Genomic DNA, 17,643 nt, shown 5'->3' on the forward strand with positions numbered 1-17,643 from the left:
TTTTTTTTTTTTTAAAAAGACGGGGTTTCACCATGTTGGCCAGGCTGGTATTGAACTCCCGACCTCAGGTGATCCCCCTGCCTTAGCCTCCAAAGTGCTTGGATTACAGGTGTGAGCCATCTACTTCCTTTTTAATCTGGCTTTCTTGCTGCCTGCCCTTCCCAAAGCAGACACAGAGGCCAGGTCACCATTTAGAAACTCCCAGCCTCCCCCAGCATTGGACAAAGGTCTTACCCCACCCCATCCCTCTTTCCCAACACATAGGATGCGATTGTCACATAGCCAGCTGCCTTCAGATGTCAGAACCATGGAGTCTGTTGTACCCTGTGCAGGTGGGGCTATGTCTTGAGTCTGGTTTTGTTGAGCACATGAAGCTTTCTCGAGAATAAGGACAAACAAATGGACAAAAAGACTCTGCCGTGGGTCCTGTTTAAACTCTTGAAACCCAGTCACAGTTTTCCAGAGGTCCATCAGGATACAATTTTCACGAATCACCAAATGCCCAAAGCTTAGTTGTTTCTTAGAAGGAAAAGAAGAGCTCAAATGGACAGGAGAGAGCGGGGATTGGTTGTTCTCAGGGGCCACTTCCCTCTGCCTGCTTCTTTCATCCAGGAGGCCAGAACTTGATCTGGAAGTGGGGTCACTATTGGGCAGTGGAGTGTGAGAAAGGACTTTGGCCTGGGGGCTGCAAGTTACAGATTAACACGGGGAGGGGAAAGAAGGGACCAGTGAGGGGAGGTGGCCGGAGGAAGGGACAGCTGACCTGGCACCATCTGGGCTTGAAGGGGGCATGACGGGAGGGCCTGTGGGCCGGGCGCTGTCTGGAGGGGCTCGGCTCCTCTCCGGCTATCTGACCTTCCTGAAGACCTGCTGGCACACTGCATCCCTTGCAGTCAGTTCCTGGGGAGAGAGGGGAAATGAGGAGGAGAGAGAAAGAGGGCTTTTGCCAGCCGGAGCCCCTTTCTCAAGGTCCTTGACCTGCATTTACTCCTTCCGGATACAGCGGCTCGAGTGTTTGATGTATGGGCAATTGTATCATTGTTCCACATCCTCAACTTTCCACCCCGCAGGAAGGAGGGTGGCTGGAGCAGGGGATGTGAAGTGGCTGCAACCTCCATCTCTCCAGTGATGATTTATGGGCATTCGTCTGAGTCGTCGTCAGGGCCCACCTTGGCCACACCGTTTCTTCCTCTCCCCACTCCTCCCGAGGCTTCTGTTTTCCCTCCTTGGTTACTTCCCGGGACAGGGAGTGGGGCTGAGCTGGGGGTGGAGTTGCGGACCTCTCTGATTTGGACAAGGGGATGCCTCCTAGCTGAAGGCCCTTCTCCCAGATGCCCAGCCCCCACCACCAACCCATTTACCAGATACAGCATCTCTCCCTCCAGCCAGTGTCTCCAGCCCCGGTTGGGGACCTCCCCTTTCTGCACACACACCAGCTGCTCCTCCTCCCAGGTTACTATGGTCTACAGGGGAAAGGGAATAAAGAAATGTTAGGAGGCAGGACACCCAAAATGCTTCCCAACTCACTCTGACTGGGCTTCCCCTTTTACTCCAGCAGATACTGTCCGCTCCACTCCCTCCACTGAGCGAGAAGGTTGCTCTGATTCAGCAGGACTCTCTTTTCCCACTTTTTTTTTTTTTTTTTTGAGACAAAGTCTTGCTTTGTTACTCAGGCTGGAGTGCAGTGGCAAGATCTTGGCTCACTGCAACCTCCGCCTGCTGGGTTCAAGTGAGTCCCATGCCTCAACCACCCGAGCAGCTGGGATTACAGGTGTGCACCACCATGCCTGGCTAATTTTTGTATTTTCAGTAGAGACAAGATTTCTCCATGTTGGCCAGGCTGAGCTCGAACTCCTAAACTCAGTGATCCACCCACCAGGCTTCCTAAAGTGCTGTGACTATATTTGTGAGCCATCACGCCCAGCTTCCCACTCCTAAAGGCCACCGAGAGGGCCCAAAGTTCTCTACAGTGATCTTGGGGGAGACCAGGAGTGGCAGCAGGATAAGCAGAGGTGAAATTGGGGAGGGCGTTGATGAAGAATGGAGACTTTTTCCTCTGGATACCTCTGGCTGACCTATAGGGACTTTTGGGAAAAAAGAGATTGGTTGGGAGTCCTACCAGGTAATCTCATTTCTCCTCTTTCTCAGTTTCGAGGACAGTTGAAGTATCCTTAGAAATAAAGGGTCAACCCCCCTGGGCCTGGGCATTCCAATCAATCTTTATTGAGTTCTACCTAGGCACAGGCCATAAACAGGGAGCTCAGAGTATTGCACAGAGGGAGGATCAGTAAATAGGTAACTGTGACACCAGGCAAGAGTGAGGGAGGGGAGTGGGGCAGGCAGAGTGAAATCTTTACGGAAGTTAGGAGTTAATTAGATTGGAGAGAATGGGGAATTTCTAGCAAGGAAAGAAACAGCTAGAAATAGCAGTAAAAGAGAAGGGCAATTAGTTCTGAAGGGCTCTAACCTAGAATGTTATGCAGGCAACTGAAGAGCTGATTCACAGAGACCCTTGTATGCCGAGCTGAGTTTAATAGATAATGTAATGTAATAGATCAGCACTGAAAAGGTTTAAGTCAGAGTGACGTGATCACGTTTGTATTTGAGGTAGACCCTGTGGCTATTGCATGCAGATTAGAGGAGGGTTAAGACTGAGAACTAGCTGGGTGTCGAGCCTTACGCCCATAATCCCAGCATTTGGGAAGCCAAGATGGGAGAATCACTTGAAGTCAACAGTTAGAGACCAGCCTGGGTAACACATGAGACCCCATCTCTACCAAAAAATACTAATTTAGGGCACCAGGTGAGAAATGAAGGACTGGATTGGGGTGGTGATAGAGGAAGGTTAGGAGGGAACACAGGAGAGCCATTTAAAAGAGTGATGCTCAACAGAAATAAAATGGGTCAGGAGCTGTATTAGAAAAGTAAAGAAAGCCTGTAATCTGGGCACTTTGGGAGGCCGAGGTGGGTGGATCACCTGAGGTCAGGAGTTCAAGACCAGCCTGGCCATCGTGGTGAAACCCCATCCAAAAAAAAAAAAAAAAGTAAAGAATATGTTTTAGTTAACCGAAAATATTCAAAATATTATGATTTCAGCATGAGAACAATATAAACATTTCTGACATGCTTTATGTTCTTTTTATTTGGCATTGTCTGAAAGTCCACTTACAGCAGAGCTAGATTTGGACTAGTTACACTTCAAGTGTTCAATGGCCATCTGAAGTTGGCAGCTGCCATGCTGGGTAGTGCAGAAAAGATACAAAGATTTCTTGGCCAACTGGATGTGGGGTGTGGTGTGTGGTGTGTGTGTGTGTGTGTGTGTGTGTGTGTGTGTGTGTTGGGAGCCCAGAAGTGAGGAAACAAGAGATATTCACCATGACTCTCAGGTCTCTGTCCTGGCTGTTTATTGCAATTAGTAGAGATAGTAGATATAAAAGTGGAGTAGGTTTGGATAGGAAGACAGAGAATTTGGGTTTGATGTTGGGCATTCAAATGGAAATTGGTTCCAGGACTCCCACCCTACAAAATCTGCTGAATATGCTGACTAAAATGGCTTAGTATCTGTAGAGAACCTATGTATATCCTCCTGTATACTTTATTATTATTATTATTTTGAGACAGAATCTTGCTCTGTCACCCAGGCTAGAGTGCAATGGCATGATCTTGGCTCACTGCAACCTCAGGCTCCCGGGTTCAAGCAATTCTCTTGCCTCAGTCTCCCAAGTAGCTGGGGTTACAGGTGTGCGACACCACGCCCGGCTAATTTTTGGTATTTTTAGCACACCATGTTGGCCAGGCTGGTCTTGAATTCCTGACCTCAAGTGATCGGTCTGCCTTGGCCTCTCAAAGTGCTGGGATTGTGGGTGTGAACCACCATGCCCAGCCTTTTCCCATATGCTTTAAATGGTGTCTAGATGACTAATAATACTTAATGCAATGTAAATGTTCTGTAAGTAGTTGTTATACTTTATTGTTTTTATTTGTATCATTTTGTATTTTTTATTTATTTTTATTTTTCCCAAATATTTTCCATTTGCAGTTGGCTGAAGCTGTGGATGCAGAACCCATGAATACGGAGGGCCAACTGCATTTTGCAGGCAGTTGGAAACATTGCCCTGGAGCTCAGGAGATGGCTCTGGCTGGAGAGTACATGCCAAGGGCGGCCTATAGATGGAGGCAGAAGGCATGGGTGTAGATGGTTTAGCCTGTGGAGCGTTTTGTGATGGCTAAGTATGCAGACAAAAGGGAGAAGACATTAGGAACAAAACTCTGGGGCGGGGGAGAAACTCCGGTTTAAAGGATGAATAGGACCTGTAAAGGAGACAAGAAGGAGGCCAGGCGCAGTGGCTCACGCCTGTAATCCTAGCACTTTGGGAGGCCGAGGTGGGTGGATCACCTGAGGTCAGGAGTTCAAGACCAGCCTGGCCATCGTGGTGAAACCCTATCTTTTTTTTTTTTTTTTGAGGCGGAGTTTCGCTCTTGTTACCCAGGCTGGAGTGCAATGGTGCGATCTCGGCTCACCGCAACCTCTGCCTCCTGGGTTCAGGCAATTCTCCTGCCTCAGCCTCCTGAGTAGCTGGGATTACAGGCACGCGCCACCATGCCCAGCTAATTTTTTTTGTATTTTTAGTAGAGACGGGGTTTCACCATGATGACCAGGATGGTCTCGATCTCTCGACCTCGTGATCCACCCGCCTCGGCCTCCCAAAGTGCTGGGATTACAGGCTTGAGCCACTGCGCCCGGCGAAACCCTATCTTTAAAAAAAAAAAAAAAAAAAGAGACAAGAAGGAATATGTACGAAGTAGAAAGAAATGCAGGAGAGTGAAGTTAGTGAGGCTTAAGTAAGAGAGACTCTGGGTGAGCAACAGCGTCACAGGCTGGAGGGTGAGCAAATGGTTGCTCTTCGGTCTGGGTTGGCCTGTTTTTTGCCCTTTCGGCTGGTGATAAGAGGGGGCAGGGAAGAAGCAGGAGAGACGGGAAGCACCAGGACCTGTTAGCTCCAGAGACTGGTATCCTGGGGGCCGCACTGCCTGCTCTGGCTCGGGGAGGTCACTTGGTTTTGCCCCATATTGTTAGGAGTCTCCTGTGATCCCTCCTTCCGGTCTGCCCCCTAGCCAGGGGAACCGTACCTGGCATTTTCGTCCATCGATGCTCCTGAGGTCCTCCTCAAATGCCTCTCCCACGTTGAACTGCACAGTGTAATTTCGGAAGGTGCTGAGGGTCTTCACTGTCATGTGGTTGCCCTGGTGGTGGATCTCCTTGTCCGGCTTCAGCAGCACAGCGATCTTCCGCAGAGCCAAGCTGATGTCTGTGGGGGCTGCCTCTTAGCAGGGATGCTGCCGGCCAGCCAGGAGCTCCCCTGCCTGCAGCAGCCCCTCAGGGCTATAAGTTTCCCTTCTTGGGATTTGGGACTGTGGATTCACCCCCTCCTAGCAATGCCTGGTTAGAAAGGAATCCCAGGTCGGGCGCCAGCTGCCTGAGCCATCCCCCAGTGTCCAACCCCGGGCATTCCCTCTTCTCCAGGGGCCTAAGAGGCAGGAAGGGCGAGGGAAGAAAGGAAGTGACCGGGGTCTGGGAGGGCGAGGCCATTACTTAGGGCTTGCAGGTAGTCCTCCATGTTCTTTTGCGAGACAAAGCAGTAGTAGCCAGTGAGGTTGGGAGGCATCGTGCAGATCAAGGTTTCAGGAGAATACAGGAGGCAGGGTGAGGAAGAAGGGGCTGTTGTCTGGCAGGTGAGGCTGAGAGACTCAGGCCAGCCCCCCGACAGAGACAGGATGAGTAAAGGCCTGGTTACCAGGGCTTTTATAGAGATGGAGTCCTGTTGCGATAAGAGTCCCTGCCGGACTTCCTCCCTCCCCCCTCCCAATGATGAGTTTGGGACTGGTGTCTGCAGCCTGAAGGAGGGGCAGGGATTTGGCAAAGTTGTGCAGGACCTTGGCTTTTCCTGAGTAAGGAACCTGGGGCGGGATCTGGGGTTGTCAGTCACCCAAAACCCGAGCCATCCAAAGGTCACTTTTGGGCTTCACCTCATTTTTGGCAGGCTTGGGAACCGTCCCAGGGCTTGAGGGGCAGTCTCTCCTGGGAGGCACCTGAGGCTGGTCTGGCTGTGTGAGGTGGAGATAAGTTCGAACAATATCCTGAGGTCCTGGGACTGAGTGATGTTGGAAGGTGTGAGGGAAGGCGGTGAGGACAGCCAGCTGGCCGGGAGCCACCGTGAGGAGCAGCACCCTGTAGCCCTGGCCCCCCTAGCTCCCTCAGGCAGTGTGCTCAACTGCGACCCTAAAGTGGCATTCCAGACTCTTGGTCCTATAGAGCCATTAGGAGGCAGGCAGAGAAACTGCTCTTCCTAGGCAGAGGGGGCTGTCAGCAGCCCGAGGGGTGCTGAGTTCAGGGTGCTGAGTTCAAAGTCAGGAGCAGACAGCCAGAGAGGAGTTTGTTGGCTCTACTGGAGAATTTTATTCTCTTTGGCTTGGGACGCAGAGGGTTTTCTCTCTCTTTGAGTCGTCGATGAGACCATAACCTCCAGTCCCCAGCCTATGCTTTCCAGATGTATTTCTGTGGGGGTGGGGTGGGGGCGCCTACATAATCGTGTGCCCCGCCCCCAGCTGCCCCCTTCTCTCTCGAACCTGCCATCGTCCCAGGCTTCAGAATCCACTGGGCTTGGTTCATCATGGTTTAAGGTGAAATTCGGGGCGAGGGAGGCAGGGCAGGTAGGCAGGAAGAGGCGGCCCATTCCGACAGGTGCGCGCGCGAGGGGTGCAGGACGTCCGACCGCTCCTCGCGTCCCAGAGCCCCGCTACCGCCCTGCGGACCGCCCTGTGGCCTCCTCGCAGACCTAGGCTACACACGCCAGGGGTTCTCAGGCTCAGACTGAGGGTTTTACTTCACCGTTCCCACAGGGCACGCAGCAGGGACCTGTGCACGGAAGAGGCTGTGAAAAGAGGTTAATGCAGAGTTGGGGGGCGGGGTGACGCGATGCCACCCCTCCGGGCCGCCCTCGGGTCCCGCTGACGTCTCTCTTCCCCACCCCCTGGCTTCTGGCTTCTTTCTCCCCACGTCCCTCTTCTTTCCCACCCGCGCCGTGGCTCTCCAGCTTCCTCCCCAGCCCCCGCAGTTCCTCGGCTCCCCCAAATTGCAGCCAGGGGAAGGAGCCCTGAAGCTCTCCAGCCCCGACGCCCCAGTCCCATTGGCTCCCTCCCCCGCTGCAGCACCTGGTCCCCCCCCAGCCACCTGATTGGCCGGCGGCCCCGTCAGTCCTGGCCCGGCTGTGCTGACGTCATCCTGCAGTAGCGGGGTTCGGGTGGGAGTGAGAGATTGAAGACGCTGGGCTCGGGGGGAACGCGAAGCCGCCGCAAGTCCCCCGCCTCAGCCACCCGGATTGGGGTCTGCCCAGGTCCGCTCTATGGACTAGCGTGGGCCGCAGGCTCCTCTCTGTCCCTGCCCTGCTGTCCCCCGCTCCAAGGGGAGCCCCTGTATCCCTCCCGCAAGGTGGAACCCGCAGGCTGGAGGCTCCCACGGGAGGCAGCCGCTTGGCCCTGCCCTGCCCCGCGCCGCGCCATGACCCTCCTGCTGCTGCCCCTCCTGCTGGCCTGTCTGCTCGCCTCCTGCTCCTGTAACAAAGGTGAGTGAGGTGGGGGTGGAGGCCCTGAAAGAGGGGCGTCGGGCAGCGCCGGGCAGGGCGGCGGGGCTCCCTGGCACCTGACAGGTGTCCGCTCCTCCCCATCCGTGTTCTCAGACCTGCTCCGTCTCCTCTCGCTCTCTTCCCCCCCGCCACATCTTCCTCTCTGGTCCGTCTCTACCCATGCGCGTCTCTTGTGGGTCGTCTTGCTCCCATTTGGTCTCCATTCCCGTCCTGGGGTCTCTATTTCTCCCCTCCCCCAATTTCTGCACGCCGGTAGCGACCTCGGGTCTGGGAAGGACTGTCGGGGGTTGGGGGGGGGGGCTGTACGTCTCCCAGTGGCTCTCCCATTCCCTGGCGCATGCTGAGGGTGTGTGGCGATCCATCTGCTTCGCCTCCATCCCATCCTGGGGAGAAACTATGTGCTGCCGCTCGGCGATTCGGAGCACGCATGTTCCTGCGTGTGCCTCTGCATTCATACCCTCACCCTGCATCAGCTGGGCTGCGGGTTCCCGGAGCTGCCCTCTCTGGCAGACGGCGGATCCATTCCGCTGGGCGGGGCTGTCGGAGGGGCGCAGAGGGAGGGCGGGACGGAGGGCTTGGGGGCAGAGGGCTCAGGTGGGTGGGAACGGTGCAGAACGGCAGGAAAGGGCAGAAGTGGGTGTGTGGGGGGCGCTGGATGAGTAGTGTGAGGGAAAGCTGAGAAGAAGGCCGGAGATGCGGCTTGGGAGGGGGGTGAGGAGGGGCTGGAAAAGGGTAAAGGTGGAGGCAGAAAAAAGAGGGAGGAATGAGAGGAAAATCAGGAAAAGAGAGTCAAGGAGGAGCCCGGGAGCCTAGGAGTGAAAGGGAGCAAAGGCAGAGGCCGCAGGGGGCCAGGAGGAGAGGAGACTGAGGCTGAGACTCAGGGAGACAAGCAGGGTGGGAGCGGGCTGTGCAGAAGGCGCCCGGCCCTGCCCTTCCGTCGCGCTCTCCTGCTCTCCCCCATCTCTGACCTCAGCCTCGCCTCTTAGCCTCCTGTGCACCATCTTGTGGCTTTTTCCTCAGCATTCAGGAAGGGGTTATGGTGGTCATCAGTAAGAAAGCCTTCCCGAGCCAAAGGCTTGCTGGGGTGTGGTTGGAGGAGAGAATGGAAATCAGGGTTTCTTGCTCACTGTGAGGTGCTGGGAATGAGGTTCCCTTTGGTGACTCAGTTTCCCTCTGCATCATGGGTGTACTTTGGGAGCCTGGGTGTTGCCATGGTGGGATTAGATAGGGCAAGCCTGGAGGCTGGGGTGGGGGGCTATGGGGAAGGGGAGGGAACATGCTTCCCCACAGCCCCTCACCAGGCTGAATCTGGTAGAAGATGGGGCAATCTGGAGTCTGCTGAGTCCCACATCCATTCTGAATTGGCTGGTGTTGAAGGTAGATAAGAACTGGGATTACGTTCTGTATGAAAAGTGGGTTTCATGGAATCTGGTCTGACGGTCTTGTGGAGGACATGGAAATGTGCTGGTTTTGAATGTGTTCTCTTGGGTGTGGGGGTGGGAATCAGGGAGGGGATTTGTCATGTTTCTGGGCCAGCCCAATAATCCCTTAGGATGACGGCTCTGCTGGGTCCAGTCGCTCGGCTTTGATTCCTCTGCTCCTTTCCTGTCCCTCTCTGCCCCCTCCCTCTGTCCTACATAGCTTCTCTTCTCTCCTTTCTCCCCATCCTGAGCTCCGGGAGAATGGCCCCAAGCTGGGGCTTGGCTGGGAGAAGGGCAGAGTGACGGGATCAGGACTGAAATGAGTTGGGGACGAGGATAAGCAATCAGGATCTCAGGAAACTTCTAGATCTTTTTCTAGATCTTTTTCTAGTCTCAATGCTGCCCTTAATCTATCCCTTCCCTTTCCCGGGGCCTTCTCACGGCCCACCACTGCTCCCTGAAGTTCCCAGTCTCCATTCTCTAGCTCATGAAACCCCTAAAGAATATCCTCCACTTTCTGACCGTGGTTCCCAGGGAGGTGGTGGTCCCCTCCTCCTCACCCCCAGGGCAGGTTGTTTCCATGCAAACTGTCTACCCTGCTCTAGGAGACGGCTGTGACCTCCTGCAGACTCTCTGACTCCTTTAGTAGCTGATTTCTTGTCCTCAGCGACCCGCCTCCTGCAAGGTGCTCCTATAGGGGGTAGAAAGGGTGATGGTGCCGGGGTGTGAGTTGTCTGGGTCAATAAGGGGTTATTGGGGGAGCAGAGGCCCTGCTTACAGGCGCTTCATCTCCTCTTCCTGGGGCGGGGCCAGCCAACAAGCACAAGCCATGGATCGAGGCAGAGTACCAGGGCATTGTCATGGAGAATGATAACACGGTCCTGCTGAACCCACCACTCTTTGCCTTGGACAAGGATGCCCCGCTGCACTATGCAGGTAATTCAGGTTGGGGGTTGGCAAGGCAGTGTAGGACAGAGAAAAGCGGGGGAGGGGGCCAAGAACAAGGGAGGGAGGGAAGGGCCTGGGAGGGATGAGAAAGAAAGGGAAGAGGCCTCAGAAAAATGAAGGCAGACTCAAGGAAAGGAATGGCCTCCACTGAAGAATGGAGATTGAGTCGAGGAAGATAGAAAAGGACATGGGCAGCCAAGGGTTAAACACATCATGATTTTTCCAGATCTCAGGCCTGGAGGCTCTGGGAGGTGCTGCTCAGGGAAGCTGGGCTTGGAGTTGTGTGTTTGATAATTAATGCTTTTATGCCTACCGGAGAAGGGACCGCGCTTCCTTTGGGAGGAAAGGTGGAGCCGGACCCCAGGTGGGGAGGCTGAGGGTGGGGAAGGAGACACAGCAGCCTCACTCCTCCCCTTCTCCCTTTTGCCAGGTGAGATCTGTGGCTTCCGGCTCCATGGGTCTGGGGTGCCCTTTGAGGCTGTGATCCTTGACAAGGCAACAGGAGAGGGGCTGATCCGTGCCAAGGAGCCTGTGGACTGCGAGGCCCAGAAGGAACACACCTTCACCATCCAGGCCTACGACTGTGGCGAGGGCCCGGACGGGGCCAACACCAAGAAGTCCCACAAGTGAGGAAGCGCTTGTCTCCTGCCCCGTGTGCTACAGGGTCCTATTCCCTGCCCCCAAGCCCACCATCCTCTGTCCGTGCAGTCACCGAACATCCACCCTGACCCGCTGCTGTTCCTAGGACTTAGGGAGCCCCATCCCCTGCTGGTCCTAGGATTTAGGGACCTTCAGGCAAGGGGGCAGAAACATATAGCAGAGTTCAGTGGGTCTAATCTTGGCTTTGCCTCCCATAACCTTGGGAGTCAAGGTCTCCCCTTTCTGGACTTGCTTTTTCTTATCTGTAAAATATGGTGACACCTACTTCATCAGGTTGCTGTGAAGATTGGAGACGGTTGTGTTGAAAGCAGGCACACAGTCAAGGGCTCAGTACATGGGCGTTATCATGAGGAGGAGAGCAAGAAGGAAGAGGATGAACACACTCAGCAGACATCCAGATTCTTTTCCACTGCCCCCTCCAGTCTATTTGCAGTGTGTACCACACACACGATCCCTAACATACACATATAGCTCTAGGTGAGGGTGGGCAGGGAATGGTTGTAGCAAGAAAGAGGCGCGGGTCTGGGACACCTACGCCTGTCGCCAGCTGACTTGTTATTTGAGAATAAGAAAGATCTTCAGTCAGGATTCCTGGGCCACTAAGAGGCACTAGAGATAAAATGCTCTTTGTGACTCAGTTTCCCATTTGAAGATAGGACCCTTGTCTCTAGGGCCTGGGAGCCTGGGTCTTGGCTTGGGGCAGGGCTCAGCATGAAGGGCCTTGACCCAGCTCTGCTTGCCCTGGTGGATGACTAGGGAGGGGCCACACCTGACATGAATGTGCAGGTGAGGCAGCGCTGCCCATACGTGCTGTTCAGACATGTCAGATGACTTGCGACCTTTGCACGGATGCCGCTTTCCTTCTTATAGCTGGTTTTAATTTGCTTTTTACATTGCATCTTCCTTGGTTATCCCCCTGGATCTGACTGTTGTGAAGGAAGACCCTGCTGGATTTTAGGCTGTATCCCTCCTCTTGGCACCCCAAACCCGAAGTCATCAAAATCAGCTCCTGAGGACACCTGGGGCTTGTTCTTCATCCCTTACATCAGTTGGGGCCCTCTCCCTGGTGTTGTCTTCTCCCTGGCGTGACTTTGATGCAGCCTGATGCCCTGTGGGGCAGGGAGGAGCATGCTGACTGCCCAGTGTCATGGATAGATGGGCAGGCTTCCTCCTGCTCTGGCTCCCAGTCGGGAGTCTTGCTTGCTCCTCTCTGGCATATGGGTGAACCGTATCGAGGCTGTACCTTAGTGTGCTGCATGGAGGTTATGGTTCGGTGTACTGTAATGAGGCTGTACCTTGGTGTGCCGCATGGAGGTTATAGCTTGGTGTACCGTATGGAGGCTGTACCTCGGTGTGCCGCATGGAGGTTATAGCTCGGTGTGCCGTATCGAGGCTGTACCTCGGTGTGCAGTATCGAGGCTGTACCTCGGTGTGCCGTATCGAGGCTGTACCTCGGTGTGCCGTATTGAGGTTGTACCTCGGTGTGCAGTATTGAGGTTGTACCTCGATGTGCAGTATCGAGGCTGTACCTCGCTGTGCCGTATTGAGGTTGTACCTCGGTGTGCAGTATCGAGGCTGTACCTCGGTGTGCAGTATCGAGGCTGTACCTCGGTGTGCAGTATCGAGGCTGTTCCTTGCTGTACCGTATCGAGGCTGTACCTCGGTGTGCAGTATCGAGGCTGTACCTCGGTGTGCAGTATCGAGGCTGTACCTTGCTGTACTGTATCGAGGCTGTACCTCGATGTACTGTATTGAGGCTGTACCTCAGTGTGCAGTACCTCGGTGTGCCGTATCGAGGCTGTACCTCGGTGTGCCACATGGAGGTTATAGCTCGGTGTACCTTATTGAGGCTGTTCCTTGCTGTACCGTATTGAGGCTGTACCTCGGTGTGCAGTATCGAGGCTGTACCTCGGTGTGCCGTATTGAGGCTGTACCTTGCTGTACCATATTGAGGTTGTACCTCGGTGTGTCATGTCAAGGCTGTACCTCAGTGTGCTGTATCGAGGCTGTATCTTGATGTACAGTATCGAGGCTGGCTGATGTGTCCTCATCCCTCCTCCCCTCGGTATGTGCAGGGCCACCGTGCATGTGCGGGTCAATGATGTGAATGAGTTTGCCCCGGTGTTTGTGGAGCGGCTGTACCGTGCGGCTGTGACGGAGGGGAAGCTATATGATCGCATCCTGCGGGTGGAAGCCATTGACGGCGACTGCTCCCCTCAGTACAGCCAGATCTGCTACTATGAGATTCTCACACCCAACACCCCTTTCCTCATTGACAATGACGGTGAGTTGGCCCTGGCTTCCCTGGCTGTCCATGTGCACCCACCTCCCTCAGGGCGACCCCGGGCTGCACTCTCCACTTCTGCCCCTCAGACCCTCCTCTCACCCTTCTTCCTGAATGGAGCCTTCTCCTCCCAGACGCCTTCCTCCCTGCATCCTGCTGCCTGACCTGCCTGGTGCCCGATGGACGCACACATCCTCTCCTTGCTGTCCTGGGCTTTCTCCAGTGCTCTGATGCTCTGTCCTCCTGACACCCCCCCCCCCCCCGCACCAGGGAACATTGAGAACACAGAGAAGCTGCAGTACAGTGGTGAGAGGCTCTATAAGTTCACAGTGACGGCTTATGACTGCGGGAAGAAGCGGGCGGCGGAGGACGCCGAGGTGCAGATTCAGGTGAAGCCCACCTGTAAACCCAGCTGGCAAGGTGAGAGCTCGGCGCTGAGCCCCATCTTATGAATTATCCTCTTCCTTGGTCCCTCCTTCCGTCCCTTCTGACAATCATGGGGGCTAGGCTAGGGCTTGGAGGATACTGGGGAAGACTTGCTGCTGTCTACTCTGGCCGGCCATCTGCCAAGAGTCCCAAACTGTCCATGGACATGGCAAGAGAAGCATGGACAGGGGAGGCTGCTTAACCCTTCTCTCTCCCTGTCACCCTCTCTGCCTCACCCATGCAGGCTGGAACAAAAGGATCGAATATGCACCAGGCGCCGGGAGCTTGGCTTTGTTCCCTGGTATCCGCCTGGAGACTTGTGATGAACCGCTCTGGAACATTCAGGCCACCATAGAGCTGCAGACCAGCCATGTGGCCAAGGGCTGCGACCGTGACAACTACTCTGAGCGGGCACTGCGGAAACTATGTGGTGCGTGTGCCCCCAACACTGCCTGAGGCCCATCGCTTCCCATCCAGCCTCTGTCCAAACTTCTCCAAGGCTCTGCCTTACATCACCTCTGGCCATCCACAGGTGTTTAACCACAGAGGTTGTGACGTGTGGTTAGCTTTTGTGGCCCAAAGGCAGGTAAATATGTCTTTGGCAAAGGTGCATAATTGTCACACCAGTCACCAGATGCATGGTGGAACAATGGCAGGAAGAGATGAGGAGCTGGAGGATGGGTTAACTGGAGATACTCTTAAAGAGAGTTCATGCCTCTCTTGTCTTTGAATGGCCACAAGAGGCAGCAAGACGTGCTGTAGGAAATCTTTTCCCATCAGTCCCTCTTTCCCTGCCTCCTGCCCGTTTCACCATCTGCTGCTCCTTGGCTCTGACACTTGTGCCTCCCGGGGCTCCCACAGGTGCTGCCACTGGGGAGGTGGATCTGTTGCCCATGCCCGGCCCCAATGCCAACTGGACGGCGGGGCTCTCGGTGCAATACAGCCAGGACAGCAGCCTGATCTACTGGTTCAATGGCACCCAGGCAGTGCAAGTGCCCCTGGGTGGTCCCAGTGGGCTGGGGTCTGGGCCCCAGGACAGCCTCAGTGACCACTTCACCCTGTCCTTCTGGATGAAGCATGGGGTGACTCCCAACAAGGGCAAGAAGGAAGAGGAAACCATCGTCTGTAACACTGTCCAGAATGGTAAGCCTCCTCTCCAGGCACCGGCAGAGAGGAAAACTGGCTTCCTGTCCTGCCTCTGTCACTGCCCAGTGTGTGACTGTGGACCGGTCACATCCCCTCTCCTCATTTGTGATGTGCAAGTGCCAGGTTTGATACGCCTTGATTCTGTGCCTCATCCCCCACGTGACGTGTGGGGTCCTACTGCTGTAGGGTGCAGTGCGACTCCGCTGCTTCTCTCCTTTCAGCTGCTCAGTCAACTTCTCTGTGTCCCACCATGTGGTAGGCTGCCCGCCCCCCATTTCTACTCCGATTAAAGCCCCTCCATTGCAATGGGAAAGCCTGGGTAATGGTGTGCCCCGTTTTGTCACCATCCCATCCTGGTACTGGTTGGCCCCATCTCTGAGTCCTGTTCTTCCCTCATCTGCAGGGCTCACTCCACTGGAGAAGGCTCAGTCTTGACCTGTTCTTCCGTTTCTAGCCACTTCTCCGACCTCATTTTTCTTGACCTTGAAAAGAGATGTCGACCTCGACAACTCTTTTGAAAAGAGTTGCCAGCCGGGCGTGGTGGCTCAAGCCTGTAATCCCAGTACTTTGGGAGGCCGAGGCGGGTGGATCATGAGGTCAAGATCGAGACCATCCTGGTCAACATGGTGAAACCCCGTCTCTACTAAAAATACAAAAAATTAGCTGGGCATGGTGGCGCGTGCCTGTAATCCCAGCTACTCAGGAGGCTGAGGCAGGAGAATTGCCTGAACCCAGGAGGCGGAGGTTGCGGTGAGCCGAGATCGCGCCATTGCACTCCAGCCTGGGTAACAAGAGCGAAACTCTGTCTCAAAAAAAAAAAAAAAGAAAGAAAAGAGTTGTCACCCATGATGTCTGTATTAATGACAGCACTGATGAAGAGCTGGTGGGGGAGTGGGCCAGCTGATGTCCCTCCCCCTGCCAGCCAGGGTGCCTAAGTGATAACCCTGAGTTATCACTTGGATGGGAGTGTGTGTGTGTGTGTGTGTGTGTGTGCATGTGTGTTTGTGCGTGTGTGTGTGCGTGTGTGTGTCTGTGAGACAGAGAGAGATTGCTAGAGAATGAGGGAATGAGAGAGGATTAAGAGAATCCAGTGTCCTCTCCTTCCTGCTGCTTTGAACTTGCTCTGGCCTCGGCCTCTGAACTTGACCTCGTTCCCTTCCTGTTCCTTCAGAGGACGGCTTCTCTCACTACTCGCTGACTGTCCACGGCTGCAGGATTGCCTTCCTCTACTGGCCCCTGCTTGAGAGTGCCCGCCCAGTCAAATTCCTCTGGAAGCTGGAGCAGGTGAGGCCAGAGCCGGGCTCCTAGGAGGCCTGGGTAGATGTGACTAGCTTTTACGAAAGGTCCTCCTCTGGACAGGGTCAACATTTTCTGGGTTCCCCCTTGCCCTCTTTGCTTCTCCACTTTCAGCCCCTGACCGACCATTCTACCCCCAGGTCCTCCTGTTTCCTTTTCCCAATGCTTGTCCCCTGCAGAAAGCAGTCCTGGATTAAAAAAAATAACAATCATGAGGAACCAATGACTACTAACACCAAACTCAACCAAGCATCTATTTGCCCCTTGTTTTAGTCCATCTCTCTCTTATTTAGGACTTTAACAGTACACATCCCTGACTCTCAGGCAGTTAGTCTGTTGTAATCCAGACAATAAGTCATTCTAAGGTACATAGGTTGGGTTTGAGTCCTGCCCAGGGAATTTACTAGCTATGAAATCTTGGTTAATATGTGTAAACATCAGGGTTAAAAAAAAAAAACCCGCTAAATAGGGATAAAAAGAATTCTATATCCCAGAGTCATTAGGACTAAATGATGTAATAGGCCCTTGTAGACTGAAAGGTACTCTCTCTGTTTATGTTAATTCTCACTACGATCAGCCACGATTGTGGAGGGCTAAAAAAAAATGGACGAAATATTTAAAATCCTCTCTTGAGTCAGCAGTTGCAGCCTCTTCATTATCTATTCTCCAGGCTGACCGCAAGGACCAGTGAGGACTAATTTGAGTTTCCATCTCCTCCTATTTCTCTTGCAAGTCCTGGTGGAGTAGCTGAGTAAGCAAATGGCGAGAGAGAAAAAAGAAAAAAAAAAGCAGTAGAAGAGAGAAACAGAAGTGCCTAGAGAATGTATAAACCAGTAACCGAGGGCTGTTTACCACAGTTCAGCTGCCTGTGGGACCCCTAAAGAGGCAGTCTGCCATTTGCTGCTTCTCAGTTTCCCCTCCACATTGCAAATATTGGTAACGTTACCCTTGCTGTCTTTCTTTACTTCACCCTCATTTAATCAGTCAGTATCTATTAAATACAACTAAGTCTCTGTCATTCAGCTAGGTTCTGGGGAGAGAATGAATGAAACGACATCTTTGTCGTCATTGAACTCACATTTTAGTTGGGGAGATAGACTTTTAAAAAGTAAATAGACATATAGAATGATACATTGTGATAAATGCTCCAAAAGAAGCAAGGGAGGGATGGGGTAGAGCATGGGGGCGGCAGGGAGAGGCAAACCCACTTTTGATTGGATGCTGTTGGGGGGACCTGACTGAGATGAAATTTAAGCCTAGTGCTAAAGGATGAGAAATAACTGGCTGTGGGAAGAGAGTAGGGAGGTTCCAGGAAGAGGGAAGAGCAGATGCAAAGGCCCTGAGGCAGGAAAGAGCTCTGCATGTTCCAGGCATGGAGAGAGGGTCCCTGAGGTTGGAGTACAGCGAACAAGACGGGATAAATTGCAGAGATGGGCAGTGATCAGGTTGTACAATGGACTCAGCAGCGTTAGTTTAGATTTTTGTCCTATGAGAGATGGGAAGTGGTTTTTTTTTTTTTTTTTTTGGCGGAGTTTTGCTCTTGTTGCCCAGGTTGGAGTGCAATGACGTGATCTTGACTCTCTGCAACATCCACCTCCCTGGTCCAAGCGGTTCTCCTGCCTCAGCCTCTCGAGTAGCTGAGATTACAGGTGCCTGCCACCATAGCTGGCTAATTTTTTGTATTTTTAGTAGAGATGGGGTTTCACCATATTGGCCAGGCTGGTCTTGAACTCCTGACCTGAGGTGATTTGCCCACCTTGGCCTCCCAAAGTGCTGAAATTACAGACGTGAGTCACTTTGCCTGGCAGGAAGTGTTTTT

The 17,643-nt window shown here is 53.7% G+C and overlaps 2 protein-coding genes across 2 annotated transcripts in view; one reads left to right on the forward strand and one right to left on the reverse strand.

The window, feature by feature from the left end:
- Nucleotides 1-412: 412 nt before the first annotated feature.
- Nucleotides 413-5,939, reverse strand: RBP5 (retinol binding protein 5). The gene is made up of 4 exons (XM_003944884.4): nt 5,594-5,939; nt 5,131-5,309; nt 1,362-1,463; nt 413-900 (listed from the first exon to the last, which is right to left on the reverse strand). Exons 1-4 carry the CDS (start codon nt 5,664-5,666, stop codon nt 847-849), a joined length of 408 nt encoding a protein of 135 aa, XP_003944933.1. The 5' UTR covers nt 5,667-5,939; the 3' UTR covers nt 413-846.
- A 1,107-nt stretch (nt 5,940-7,046) lies between these two features.
- The window catches only part of CLSTN3 (calsyntenin 3), a 29,350-nt gene continuing 18,753 nt past the window's right edge, over nt 7,047-17,643 (forward strand). The window contains exons 1-8 of the mRNA XM_003944867.4: nt 7,047-7,622; nt 9,878-10,000; nt 10,443-10,638; nt 12,748-12,956; nt 13,227-13,376; nt 13,627-13,812; nt 14,244-14,525; nt 15,700-15,812. Coding sequence (XP_003944916.1) covers nt 7,559-7,622; nt 9,878-10,000; nt 10,443-10,638; nt 12,748-12,956; nt 13,227-13,376; nt 13,627-13,812; nt 14,244-14,525; nt 15,700-15,812 — 1,323 coding nt within the window. The 5' untranslated portion in view covers nt 7,047-7,558. The remainder of the gene's footprint in view (nt 7,623-9,877; nt 10,001-10,442; nt 10,639-12,747; nt 12,957-13,226; nt 13,377-13,626; nt 13,813-14,243; nt 14,526-15,699; nt 15,813-17,643) is intronic.

The sequence above is a fragment of the Saimiri boliviensis genome, chromosome 7 (assembly GCF_048565385.1).
Source record: "Saimiri boliviensis isolate mSaiBol1 chromosome 7, mSaiBol1.pri, whole genome shotgun sequence".
Classification (NCBI taxonomy): Eukaryota; Metazoa; Chordata; class Mammalia; order Primates; family Cebidae; genus Saimiri; species Saimiri boliviensis.

What these genes read in the sequence shown, in the direction of transcription:
- RBP5 (XM_003944884.4), bottom strand. Translation starts at nt 5,666, where the DNA reads ATGCCTCCCAACCTCACTGGCTACTACTGCTTTGTCTCGCAAAAGAAC. An exon ending in GGACTACCTGCAAGCCCTAA is followed by an intron (nt 5,310 to 5,593) that starts GTAATGGCCTCG and finishes CAGCCCCCACAG; the next exon opens with ACATCAGCTTGGCTCTGCGG. An exon ending in TCGATGGACGAAAATGCCAG is followed by an intron (nt 1,464 to 5,130) that starts GTACGGTTCCCC and finishes TTTCCCCTGTAG; the next exon opens with ACCATAGTAACCTGGGAGGA.